Source organism: Dermacentor albipictus, chromosome 2, assembly GCF_038994185.2.
Source record: "Dermacentor albipictus isolate Rhodes 1998 colony chromosome 2, USDA_Dalb.pri_finalv2, whole genome shotgun sequence".
NCBI lineage: Eukaryota > Metazoa > Arthropoda > Arachnida > Ixodida > Ixodidae > Dermacentor > Dermacentor albipictus.
The window spans coordinates 99,408,602-99,421,362 of NC_091822.1; the positions used below are offsets into that span (position 1 = coordinate 99,408,602).

The 12,761-nt window shown below is 45.5% G+C and overlaps 1 protein-coding gene and 1 pseudogene across 1 annotated transcript; one reads left to right on the plus strand and one right to left on the minus strand.

Annotated features, from left to right (window-relative positions):
- LOC135915906 (uncharacterized) overlaps positions 1 to 9,791 on the plus strand; it is a 34,035-nt pseudogene extending 24,244 nt beyond the window's left edge.
- A 576-nt stretch (positions 9,792 to 10,367) lies between these two features.
- On the minus strand, positions 10,368 to 12,280 carry LOC135915907 (uncharacterized). Its single transcript, XM_065449097.2, has 3 exons — positions 12,130 to 12,280; positions 11,849 to 12,011; positions 10,368 to 10,797 (listed from the first exon to the last, which is right to left on the minus strand). Exons 1-3 carry the CDS (start codon positions 12,278 to 12,280, stop codon positions 10,407 to 10,409), a joined length of 705 nt encoding a protein of 234 aa, XP_065305169.1. The 3' UTR covers positions 10,368 to 10,406.
- Positions 12,281 to 12,761: the final 481 nt, after the last annotated feature.

Genomic DNA, 12,761 nt, shown 5'->3' on the forward strand with positions numbered 1-12,761 from the left:
ATGGTTATATTGCGCTCAGTTTTACAAAGACGATATTAAGAAAGGACAGGACGTGGACGGACGTAGCGCAATTTTATTTTTGAAGCCGCTGAGTCCATTGTTTCCTCGCATATGGCCGCAATGTGGTCTCGGAAGAGACGAATCTGTCGCCACGTTTCCGCTCGAAGTATCTTGCAGAGGCGTCTTGCCGTTCTTTCGGTAGGGGCGACGTTTCCGAGTAGACCAGCCAACACAGGTGAAGACAGACCGTTGTTCAGGGCGTACGTGAGGGTGCGAGTTCTGTGCCTGGCCTTCGCAATGTTGTCGACGAAATATAAAGTACGAGGAAGCGGAGGAAGGTTAGGGATGTAGAAGCCCGATGTACTCGAAATGACATTTAGTAAAGCAATGAAGGGGGCTAGTTGGTGAACGTTCATGGTTATATTGCGCTCAGTTTTACAAAGACGATATTAAGAAAGGACAGGACGTGGACGGACGTAGCGCAAGTCCGTCCACGTCCGTCCACGTCCTGTCCTTTCTTAATATCGTCTTTGTAAAACTGAGCGCAATATAACCATGAACGTTCACCAACTAGCCCCCTTCATTGCTTTACTAAGTGCGGGCGGTTTGCTGGTTTAGCGGGGGCGTGAACGTGAGTGGCCTGATTGGTGGCGCCAGCTGGTGGCGAAAGCTCAACCACAAAAGCAAGAAGCTAATTACTATATTCTGCTTAGGTGCTGGTGTAAATGTTCGACAGCGGTGTAATCGTGTTCACAATTACGGCACTGCCAAAAATTTGCAGCACTAGCGAAGCAGGATATTGTGGGTTACTGCAGTTTTAGCACTGTGTTTGTCTGGTTGAACTCTACGCTACCAGACGGCTGCACTGCTCTGGCCGCTGACGTTTACGCCCCCGAAAATCCGGCAATCCGCCCAAACTGCTCTCGTTTACCGGAATAGCGGACATGCTAAAGTCTTTAATATGGCACACCCCTCACGCAACGGTAGCGACTGGCGAGGCACGCATTGTTCGCGAAACCCATCAGTTCACTACCACTTCGAATTAAAATAATGGAGCAGTTTTTGAGAGTGCCAATTGCAACGCCTCAAGTATACTCGAGGTACTACAGCGCAGCTTAGCATGCATAGAAAAGCACAATTCAGGCACCTACTGCCTCACCATGTCTCGATTCAGCGTTGTTTAATTATACAAAGATAGAAATACTCGCTTCGTGACTATATAAAAGAGAATCTCGCAAACCTTCGTAAGGAAGACACCACAAGCCTTACATATTTCACTTGATTTTTCACCCGTCTCCGAGCAATTATGGTATCTTCAATATGTCCCATGCTACTAACGAATGCCGTTTCGGCCTCTTTCTGGCTGCAACCCATGCGGTCCAAAAGGCATACTTCACTAAAGAATTTGGGCCGGGCAGCCTGTGTCAGTTTGTCAGACAGATTTGAAATGTATATTCCTCAGACAACAAACACCACTAAATTGCTCAAGTGAGTTTAACGTGTAGTACGGAAAAGGGAATATGTGTTCCTTGTATTCTGCAAACAGCTGTGCGCCTCAATTACGTTTTCTTCAAGTTACAACCACTTAAACACGGGAAGAACCGCCTAATTTTGAGAAGCAGTTAAAAAAGCAAGTGGTGCTAGTATAATCTAAACTGCAGTGTTAAGTCATCTTGTTACTACCGAGCGTCTTTGTGAAGAAATGCGAAATTTTTTTTTTGCAGCATGAACTACTCGTTGTGAGCGAACCTACTTTAGCGGAATAAAATCAAGGTAACTAGAAGTCATATATAAAGCGAGCGTTTGTGACACACTTATTGTACCGCGACAGGTTTGGTATCCTAACTGGATTGTTATATGCTATGTTCTTGCGGTTGTCGATGCGCGCATGAAAAACCCGCAATGGGCTAGTCTGCGCTCCTTCGGCTGGCACTGTAGCGTTGCCTTTGAGAACTTCATTGTTGTTTAAGAAACGAGCTCTCTGAATAAATTTACGCGAACGAAGACGTCGCAAGAATGTATTTTACGACCGCGATAAGTATACAAGGAGAGGGAACATGAGCGAACGATCGAAAGCACTGCAGCAAGCGCCCAGACGCCGCCCAGATGACAGGCGCAAGTCCCTGCCTCGACGTTACGCTCGTGGCGCTCGCGGCGCCTCTGCAGTTCGTTCTCTGTCGCATCGCGGAGCCATGATCCGCAGCAGACCGTGCGCAGTGGCATTTGCCTGCTCAGCTGCGTGAACTTTTTCGTTATCTAGAAGGTGATAACGAGCGCGAAATTTGACAGTGACGGGGAAAACACAGGGCAAGTGCTCAGTTACTAGTGATGTTTATTGTATGCATCACTTCAAAAGGAACTTTTCCTCAGATTGTCAGACACGCTCATAGCGGAGGCAAGCATCAGATATCGTTAACAAAGATCTTAACAGCGAGTGTACTTGCCTGCAGTAAAAAGTAAATAAAATAAAAGCGCAGTGTACATTAAGGGTGCGATCTTGTACGCGTTCCAAGATAGAACGGAGGCGGTTCGTCCTTTACGTCACGAAATACGCGGTATGTTCCTTTCCGTTCGCCCAATAGCAGACGACACGGAATGACTGACAGCAGATATCACGTCACAATTGACGTCATGGCGTTCAGCACGGTTCAAATTGACGAATCGTATTTGGCTCGGTGGAACGAACAGCCTCCGCTCTATTTTGGAACGCGTACAAGAACGCACCCTAAAGGCTCGTTTATAGTCCGACGTTATCGGCGCGCGGGCGAGCGTCGTTCGCGGTCAGTCACGCTGCGTCGGTTGCGCTGCGCCAGCCGAGATGCCAAGCCTCTATACTTCAACGCGCGCGCCGTCGGCTGCTATCTTCGGAGCATGCTCAGAACCATCGCCAAGTCGCGCGCCGCCCGCAAAAGCCGTCATGAGCCGTCTGCGGATTTGGCGCCTTTTTCTTCGCAGTCTGATTAGTTTCGCGCCTGTCGAACGAAACATGGCTTGGACGTATTCCGCGTGACAGAAACTTGTCCTTGCGTTATTAGTGCACCGCCTCCGACGGAAGCGCAGGCGCTCCATGTACGCTCGTGAAATTTTCGCGGAACGAAGAACCACCGGCGAGTACCACCAGCTAGTGCAAGAGCTGCGGCAGAAGGACCCGGAGTACCATCTCAAGTATTTCAGGTAACGGCACTTCGCACAAAGGGTGTGTTTTATTGTTGTTGAGATTGCGCCTTCCCCTTTAGCTCGCTGTGAAGTATGTGAGCCGCTCTTTTCATTGTTAGAGATTACCTTAATTGAGTGCCGGACTTCAAGCAATAAAAAATTTATCTGCGGTAACTACCAGCCTTCTGAGGCCATCTGCTTTGCTCGCGTCTGCAAATACTGTATTAGCAGCCGAGAGCAGTTTTCTGGGACGCGTCGTTGTCAAGCTCGCACTTGGATTTCACCGAAAGTTCGTCAACCGGGCCCAGCTGAAAGCTCCGGCCACAGGGTTACAGGACTAAAAACTCCACTACCCTCTTTTTTCAGAGCAATAAAGTTTACTGTCTCTCTTTAATTAAGTAAACAGAAAACATAGGCAAGTACCGATGTGGAATTACATATCAAAGAACACAGACCATAATATGCTACCTTCAATATGAGCAGTGTTAGCGCCCGATTAGCCCAGTAGTTTGCGCACGAGAATTTTGACAAAATGCACGAAGGGAAAGAATGACTGTGCGCGTGATGTTTTGCATCACCGAATGTGTTGACACTCCGTCGTGTTGTTTTGTTGTCTATTTGTTAATTTTTGCTGTACTGCAACCTGTTCTAATGAGATTGGGTACTCTTCTGAACATGCTTAGCGTTCAGAAGAGTCAGAAGAGAAGAAATCTTAACTTCAAATCATTTTCCCCATAGGATGACCAAGGCCTCTTTTGACAGACTTTTGAGCCTTATGTACGACCGCCTCATCCATCCGCCAAACCACAGGAACCCAATCGGCCCAGCAGAAAGGCTAGCAGTCGCAATACGGCAAGTATTCTGGCTTTTATTTTCGTGCAATCACAGTACTCACCGGTGAACGTCTTATAACAAAACTTATCATCAACAAAAAGCGCTACATCTACTGCGCATCCACAGATAACGTTTGTGAAGTTGACTCCCCTCGTGAGTCACATGGTAATCGCAACCCACCCTTAAACAATACTGGCAATTCGTCTGCGTAGCTATCTTCCCGCCATGCAAATGATGTGTATCTTCTTTTTACCAATGTACGTAGTGTGCTCAACAAGCGAGCAGCGCTCTCGGCTCATATCGATTCATGTTCCGCTGATATTGTTATTCTATCTGAAACATGGCTTTCTGCAAAAGTTCAAAGCAGTGAAATCTTTGACTGTGAAAAGAAATACGCTATTTATCGATATGACCGCGATGTTCGTATCGGTGGGGGTGTCTTGATCGCTGTCAATGAAGAGCTTCCTTCCTCAAGTGTCCCAGTCGTGTCAGCTTTAGAAGTGGTGTGCGTGCGTATTACCATTGACAATAGGGATTGCATTTTTTGCGTGTGTTACAGACCCCCAACTGCACCCCGTTCTTTCTGTGACGAACTTCATGACGTCTTAAATAATATAGTTACGCGATACCCCACGTTGCCTCTTTTTCTGTTAGATTTCAACCTTCCAAACATATCATGGCACAGTGGTAACGCCACTATCACAAAAAATTCTTCGGAATGCGCACAGTTTCTTGGTGTTTGTTCGGATTTCAACCTCTCACAACTTGTTGATGAACCTACTCGTACTACTGCAGTTTCCGCTAATATCCTTGATCTCGTTTTCACGACTACACCTGATCTGGTTTCTAAACTTACATATATCCCTGGTTTAAGTGACCACTTGATTATTCATTTCACCTTGCGTGCCCATGTTTCTACTAAAAAGAGCTTTAAGGTTGTTCGCGATTACAAGCACGCCGATACGGCTTCTATCACGGCAGAAATGGAATCATTCACAGCCGCTTACATCCTCGGTTTTGACGAACGCTCAGTTGAGGATAACTGGCAACTTTTCAAAAATAAACTACTATCTTTAATTGACAGTTATATACCTCAACGAAAGATACCCTCAAACACTAGATCACCATGGTTTAACAACTCTCTTAAACGCCTGCGCAACAAAAAGAAACGGTTATTCCGCCGGGCTAAGCAATCAAACCTCCCCGCTCATTGGTCAACGTACCGTCAAGTGGAAACTGAGTACATCCAAATGTCTAGTAATGCTAAAACTACCTTCTTGAATGTTACACTGCCCTCCTTTCTTCAAACGAGTCCGCGCAAGTTTTGGAGTGTTGTTAATGGCACTAAAACAAACATTGTACTCTTAACTTACCCTGACGGCACCAGTGTTCCATCTGATCAATGTTGCAGCGTTTTGAATGAGGCGTTTGTCTCTTTCCTTAATGCCAATATCATCGTCGATTTACCGAGTGCACCAAGTTCAAACTTCCCTGTGATGGATCCCATAATAATTGACTGGGTTGGCATTAGCCGGCTAATCAATAATCTGCAGATTTCGTCTGCCAGTGGGCCTGATAATATTAATTCAAAAATATTGAAATGCACTGAGGTGTTTTCATCTGTTATTCTTTCTAAAATTTTTACGCAGTCGTTGCAGTATTCTTCGCTCCCGCGTGACTGGAAGAAAGGAAAGGTGGTTCCAGTCCCAAAATCAGGCAATGCGCATGCTCCCGAGAACTACCGTCCCATTTCATTGACAAGCATCTCATGCAAACTTTTGGAACACATCATTTACTCTCATCTTGTTGAATTTTTGGAAACCAATTCATTTTTTCATTCCTGTCAACATGGCTTCAGAAAAATGTACTCGTGCGAAACCCAACTAACTTGCTTTACTAATGATCTTTTTGCTGCATCTGACAATAACTTTGACGTTGACTGTATTTTCTTAGACTATGCTAAGGCCTTTGATAACGTAACACACGATCTACTAAACCTTAAACTCGATCAGCTTAACATTGATCCTTTAGTATTAGCCTGGATTAAGGACTTCCTTTCCAATCGAACTCAGTACGTAACTGCCAATAACGCTTCCTCTGCTTTTTCATCAGTTACATCAGGGGTCCCGCAGGGATCCGTCCTCGGGCCTCTGCTCTTTCTAATTTATATTAACGATCTCCCCGATTGCGTGAAATCGTCTTCAATTAACCTATTTGCTGATGACTGCGTAATATATCATAGGATTAGTGACCCCGCCGATTCCACTAAACTACAAGAAGACCTTAACAATTTATCTAAATGGTGCAATGCGTGGAACATGAAACTAAACGTAAATAAATGTAAATATATGCGCATATCACGCCGCTCTAACAATACTGACACACGCATGTACTTTCTGAATAGCGCTCCTCTCAGTCAAGTTAATTTTTACAAGTATCTCGGCCTTTACATCACTCACGATCTATCATGGCACAAGCATGTTGAATTCATAACTTCTAACGCTAATCGCACACTAGGCTACCTACGCAGAAACTTTTACACGGTTCCTTCATCTTTAAAACTGACGCTTTACAAAACACTCGTTCGATCAAAATTAGAGTATGCCTCGGCCATCTGGGATCCCCCTCAAATATCACTAACCCTCTCCCTCGAAGCCATTCAGAACCGCGCGTGCCGCTTTATTCTATCTAATTACTCTCGTCATGCTAGCGTAACACTCATGAAGCAAACCCTTAACATACCGGAACTTTCAGTACGTCGTGCATACAGTCGCCTCTGCCTTTTCCACAAGATTTACCACAACCCGGTATTAAAAGCAAAACTTCTTACTCGTCCTTCCTACTTTTCATCCCGCAGCGATCACCTTTATAAAGTTTTCGTGCCATCTTGTCGCACGAACGCGTACTATTACTCTTTTTTACCTCGCACCTGCAATGACTGGAACCACCTCCCCGCATCGGTCGCTACTATTATAGACTCATCGGGGTTCAAGACTGCTGTTCTCCAAGCCATCTAACAAATGTTTTATTCATTCATCTGCATTTTTTCTATGTATATGTACCACTCCTTTCTGTAGCGCCTACGGGCCTTGAAAGTATTTAAAATAAATAAATAAATAAACAAATAAATATGGCATGACGCTCGGCCTACGAGGTCACCGCGGTGTATTGTCTTTACTTTTAACCAAGGCGAAGGCAAAGTTAAGGAAAGAACATTCGAAAAAAAATCCTAATCCTTATCCAGTACATTAGCTGGGAAAACGACTATGCGTCGTTTGTCCACTTGTAGCACTGATCTTTCTAAGCGCACTCTGACCGGTTAGCCCAGTTGTCCGTTCTTTAGTTGACTTGCATAGTTGGCACTTTTTTTTTCGTACCACCTGCATGTTGCACGTTTCGCTCAAGTCTTGCCTTGGAAAAGTTCGTCTGAAAATGATTCCACAGTTGAACCTTATTGAATTGCTGAGTTGGCCCGATTGTATAATAACAAACTATGTCAACTGAAATGCATTTTGCAATCGTGCTACCAGTCTCAAGAGTTTTGTTTCTTCAAATTAACAGCAGTGTTCCATTATAACAGCAAAACATTTCAGTAATATTTCTCTGAATAAACATGACTGTTGCGAGTCTGCACTTGTGTATTCTTCGTCCGTCATGCTTTTTTCCCACGATGTTACAAACATGAATCAGTAACAACTTGCCCGAATCGCATCCTTAATTGTAACTTCAATTTAGCCTTTTCTATCCTTCACAGATTCCTGACAACCGGCGGCTCCATGTTGGACATTGCTTTCAGTTACCGCATGCATGCGTCCACAGTGTCTGGGATTCTGAAAGAAACCCTACCTGCTATTTGGGACTGCCTTTCCCCAGTTGTACTCGCACAGCCAAGCAAAGATGAATGGGAGGCCATTAGAAAGAACTTCGATTCCAAGTGGAACTTTCCGAATGCTGTGGGGTGTATAGACGGCAAACATTTTGCCATTACTTGTCCTGATGGCAGTGGTTCGGAGTTTTACAATTATAAGGGTTTTTATTCATTGGTCATGCTGGCTCTTGCAGACGCAAATTATCACTTCATATTGGTTGATATCGGTGCCCAGGGCCGAATGTCTGATGGCTCTTTTTTCAGTAAAAGTGCTATCAGAACGAGTTTTGAAAATAACACTTGACTTGCCTTCGGGTCACAATGGCCTGCCACTCTGCATCGTTGGAGACGCAGCATTTCCACTGAGGCCCTACTTAATGCGCCCCTACCCCGGCAGACAGTTGAGTGAAACGAGAAAAGTATTTAATTATAGGTTGTCGCGTGCACGCCGGTGCGTCGAAAACGCATTTGGAATTTTAGTCTCTCGATGGCGCTGCTTCCTCGGAACTGTCAGCGGTGACGTAGCGTTGCTTACAGACATGGTTAAGGCGGCGGTGTGCCTGCACAACTTTCTTTTGTCTGACAATGCCTACTGCCCAAATGATTATGGTGATAGGGTCAGTGGTGACAGAATCCAAGAAGGCGGCTGGAGGCAGACCATAGCGTACGTAAGCCATCAGAGTGCTGGCAATGACAGCCGCTCTGCTGCAGACGCCATGCAAATCCCGGACACCTTGGCAGATTACTTCATGTCGCCATCAGGTTCCTTGCCATGGCAGCTGAGGATGGTCAGGCGCTGCTAATGCATGGTATGAACTTGCTGACTCTCTGTCCGCAAGCTTATTTCTTTTCCCTTCAAAGTAGGAAAAATATCACAAGTCAGGTCAAATATGAATGTTTATTAACAATGTGGTGATCACCGAGTATAGGAGATTCAACTGTATTGCACTAGCAACATATCACATATACATCCTTCGTTAAAAGTTTATAGCCAGGGGGTTTCCTTCTGTGGCACACTGTGTGGCTCACGTATCCCCAGCATTCCAAATCTCGTGAAGATATATAGTCTTGCCAGCTCCACTGCGTAAGTCTTACACGATTGCTGCAGCGGTCCCACCACACGGCTTACAAGCAAACCCTTTAGGCACTAAAATTTTGACAAAGGCTGTGCATTCTTGCAACACTTGTGTTCCTTCGTGCTAGGTCATTGCACATCTTCTTTCTATAAAAGCATATCACGTGAACGTTTGCACTTGTTTTGTACGCCATAATAAAAGGATTGACACAAAATTTTTCTCATTACATTTCAGCTTTACAATTATGTGTAAGACATTCGTGAACATGGATCACCACGTGAAATTTGCCTCCGGTCAGTAAATAATTTAGTATAATTTCTTCTATACAGTTCAGGTTGCTAAACGATGGTTCTAACGTCCAAAGTGAGTATGTGATCACAGTATACGTGAAAAACTTAAACAATCGCTGCATTGAACATTGAAGTTTTCATTCATGCCAACGCATGCATTAAATTTTTCCAGAAGTCGAAATGACAGCGACTGGACAGCTATTGCCCTTTTTTGTGCGCCTCACATGATCTCATACTCGCTTGTGACTTCAGAAACATCGTTCGGCAATGTGACACTGACACCGCATGGGAGAAGAAATTCAGTTGTACATTTACTGACCACAGGCTGTTATGAGACGGTCCATGTTCACTAATGTTCTACGCATAACTATAAGGCAGAAATACATAAAGAAAAATTTTGTCGCGAGCTCTTTTAAGACTTGCTTTCCTATTAATTGTTTCATTTGAACACATGCAGGATGTGGACTATATCGCACAAGATGTTTGATATGTGAATGAATGTGTGCTCCCTGAATAAATACATGGCCGTAACTTCGGCATTGCATACTTTCTCCCTTGTGGTTTCTCCTTAAGCAATACAAATGTCATTCCCAAGGCATCACAGACAGCCTGTACAACGAACAAAAGACTGCAGCATTGAAGTAGCAGGTAACACTACTAACCACATCAATACTTGCAGTTATAAACTTCTCACAATGCGGCTGAAAGAACAGGCAAGGTGAAAAGAACAAGAAACCAATGGTATTAGGAAACTGCACTGATTGGCAGGAAATGCAAAAGTATGAACTGGCAATGCCCTCCAGATCATCAAAAAAACATTGCCGGAAGTGTGAAAAATGAACACGCAAGGTTTCACAAAAGCAAATGGCTCTTGTAGAGATCTACAAGAGCCATTTGACAGGGCTAGTTGCTTCTATGTGGAGAAGGGCAATAAGTACATCTGCACTCTTTGTTCTCGTTCGTAGCCTGGATGGTAATGGTAGAGGATTGTAGAAAATAACAACACAAAAGAACTGAAACATGGAAAGACACACATGAGCTCGTGTGGCTCTTAATGTTTCAGACACTTTCTCTTGTCTCTTGTGATGTTCCTTAACCAATACCTTCCAGGTTATGAAAAGAAACGAAGAATGGGGGTTACCTTGTTGCTGTTACCAGCAGCACAAAAAGACATGTTTAAAGCTAAAGCTCATCAAATTCGGCGATGAGCCCCATTATTCTTGCTTTGCAACTGGAAGCAACTGCCCTTGGCATTCTGTCAAGGCTCATGGCTACAGACTGTGCAAATGCCTCATTTTCAGTCATCTGCTTGCCAAGTTGGGACAGGAGCTGCTGCTCAATGTAATCACAACTTTGCGACTTTTTAGATCGTTTTGAGGGTGGCTCTCCCACGGTGCGATGTCCCTGGCAAGCAGCTTCCCAATGAGTTTCTTCTGGGGCTTCCGGTGTAATGTCGTTGCTGCTGGCGGGTGGTGGCGTTGTTTCACCCTGCATCGTGTTGAAAATTGCCTCTGCAGTGGAGGCACTATCTTCGCCTTCTGGTAGGCCCCCTGAGCCCACGTTGCTGGTTGTTCTAAAAAGAAACGGTCGATTGAATTAAGTTGCGCCTTGTCTTCTTTTTCACTACTTTTATTGTACTGCAAAAAATTGCCAGTGTCTTTTTGTCAAATGGAACAGCGCTCCACAAAGGGACGAAGACGAACGTGAGACAAACACACAGACGCTCACTGTGTCAAATTCAACCAATAGCATGCATGAATTTTGCTTTGTCTCCTTCCCCATGAGTAGAGCTGTTCAAATCCACAGAATGCTGAACCAACTAGCCGATCCTCCACATCACTACCCGTGTCACAAAGCGAAAATATTGGTTCTGCCTGCGTGATGCCTCGGTGAGTAAAGCCTATATCCTCCAGAAGCACTGGCCACCTCCCCAAAAGATCCAAAAATCCACCCAGAAAATCACACGCAACAACACAATTGTCTAAGCATCAAAATATGCAGAATTCACGAATCAGATGTCTGATAGTCCAAGTACGTTCTATCACATTGTTGGTATAACTTTTGCATTACGTACTAGATAAAGAGCTTTTAAGTTTAATCCGATTATGCTATATATTTGGTCTCCCCAATTAACAGCTGCATAAAAGCTATGAAATTGGCAAAAAAGGCGAGCAATGTCGACACTTTTCTCCTAATGCTAACTGTAATAAAGTGCAGCAGTGCATGCCATTGCAAGGAGCCAAACAAAGTGCAAGCGAAGGCCTCGTGCTCGGTATGGAGGCGCCACACTGTCGGAATATAATAAGCAGCGCCAGATAATGCGCGGCGCGCGTGAAGAGCACGGGACCCGTGAAATGTATGCTTCTCGGCAGTAAGCTCGTGAAAATAGAACTTCCAGCCGCTTTGTACCGCTCGACACACACACACACACACACACACACACACACACACACACACACACACACACACACACACACACACACACACACACACACACACACACACACACACACACACACACGCGCGCGCGCGCACGCAACAAGCACAGACGCACGCAACACGCACGCACGCGCTGGTAACTCCACGTAGCAGGCACATCCAACAATGGAGACAAAACAACTCACTTTCTCGGACGACCACACGTCTTGTAGAATTCCATGGCAGCGGCGAACTCCCACGTTTGCCTCGGCACGTATCCGCTGCCGCTCCTCGTCGCGAGCTCGATGACTTTGAGCTCGCGGGTGAACCGGTCCCTTAAGCGCTTCCACAGATTGTGGCATTCTTCCACTACAAACCGAAATGTAGGACACAAAAAATCAAACATGACGGTGCATGCTGCAAGAAACAAACTCGCTTTGGGCGCCAAACATGCAAAGGCGAACACAAGCAGTCGTAAACAGCTCACCTGTGGCGAGACCGCTGCTCTTCCTGATCTCCTCCCAAGCGTTTAGCTTGCGCTGCTGGTCGCGGAAATCTAGTCGCTTGGTGTCATAAACACAAGGGTGCTGTTTAATTGCTTCGAGCAACCGCTCGACAACGTTGTTGGGGTCAGACATAACGTTTGCACCGCTCGCGCTACTCGTACGCTTTCACAGGCAGCGGCAATTTTCTTTGCGCGCAATGCATTGTGGTGCGAGTGTGCCGGTGATTTCGACGCGAGAATGGCTCACGAGCCATATCAGCGCCGGGCCCGTCGGGGCGCGTTGGAAGCCGCCGGTTACGTTAGCTGCGCCGGTGCGCCCGACTATAGAGGGGTCGTTTTCGCCGACGTCACGTAGCGTGCCCGCGCGCGCGCGCGTTACGTCGGACTATAAACAGCCCTTAAGTTTCAGCCGCCAACAAGCAGGAAGCGTCGAAGGTGGCCGCGTCTGGTTGGAATGTTTTGTCATCGATTGCTCGAAGCAGACGAAACGAGTTCATGAAGAATTGGTTTTCTTATGCTCTAGACCATTTTAATCGCAAGGTGCTACTAAAATGCGCAGCCTTTCTTTTTTAACTGTCAATCGATAATTAATTTCTCTATCCATCTGTTTATGT

What these genes read in the sequence shown, in the direction of transcription:
- LOC135915907 (XM_065449097.2), bottom strand. Translation starts at nt 12,280, where the DNA reads ATGTCTGACCCCAACAACGTTGTCGAGCGGTTGCTCGAAGCAATTAAA. An exon ending in GAGCAGCGGTCTCGCCACAG is followed by an intron (nt 12,012 to 12,129) that starts GTGAGCTGTTTA and finishes TTCGGTTTGTAG; the next exon opens with TGGAAGAATGCCACAATCTG. An exon ending in ACGTGTGGTCGTCCGAGAAA is followed by an intron (nt 10,798 to 11,848) that starts GTGAGTTGTTTT and finishes GTTTCTTTTTAG; the next exon opens with AACAACCAGCAACGTGGGCT.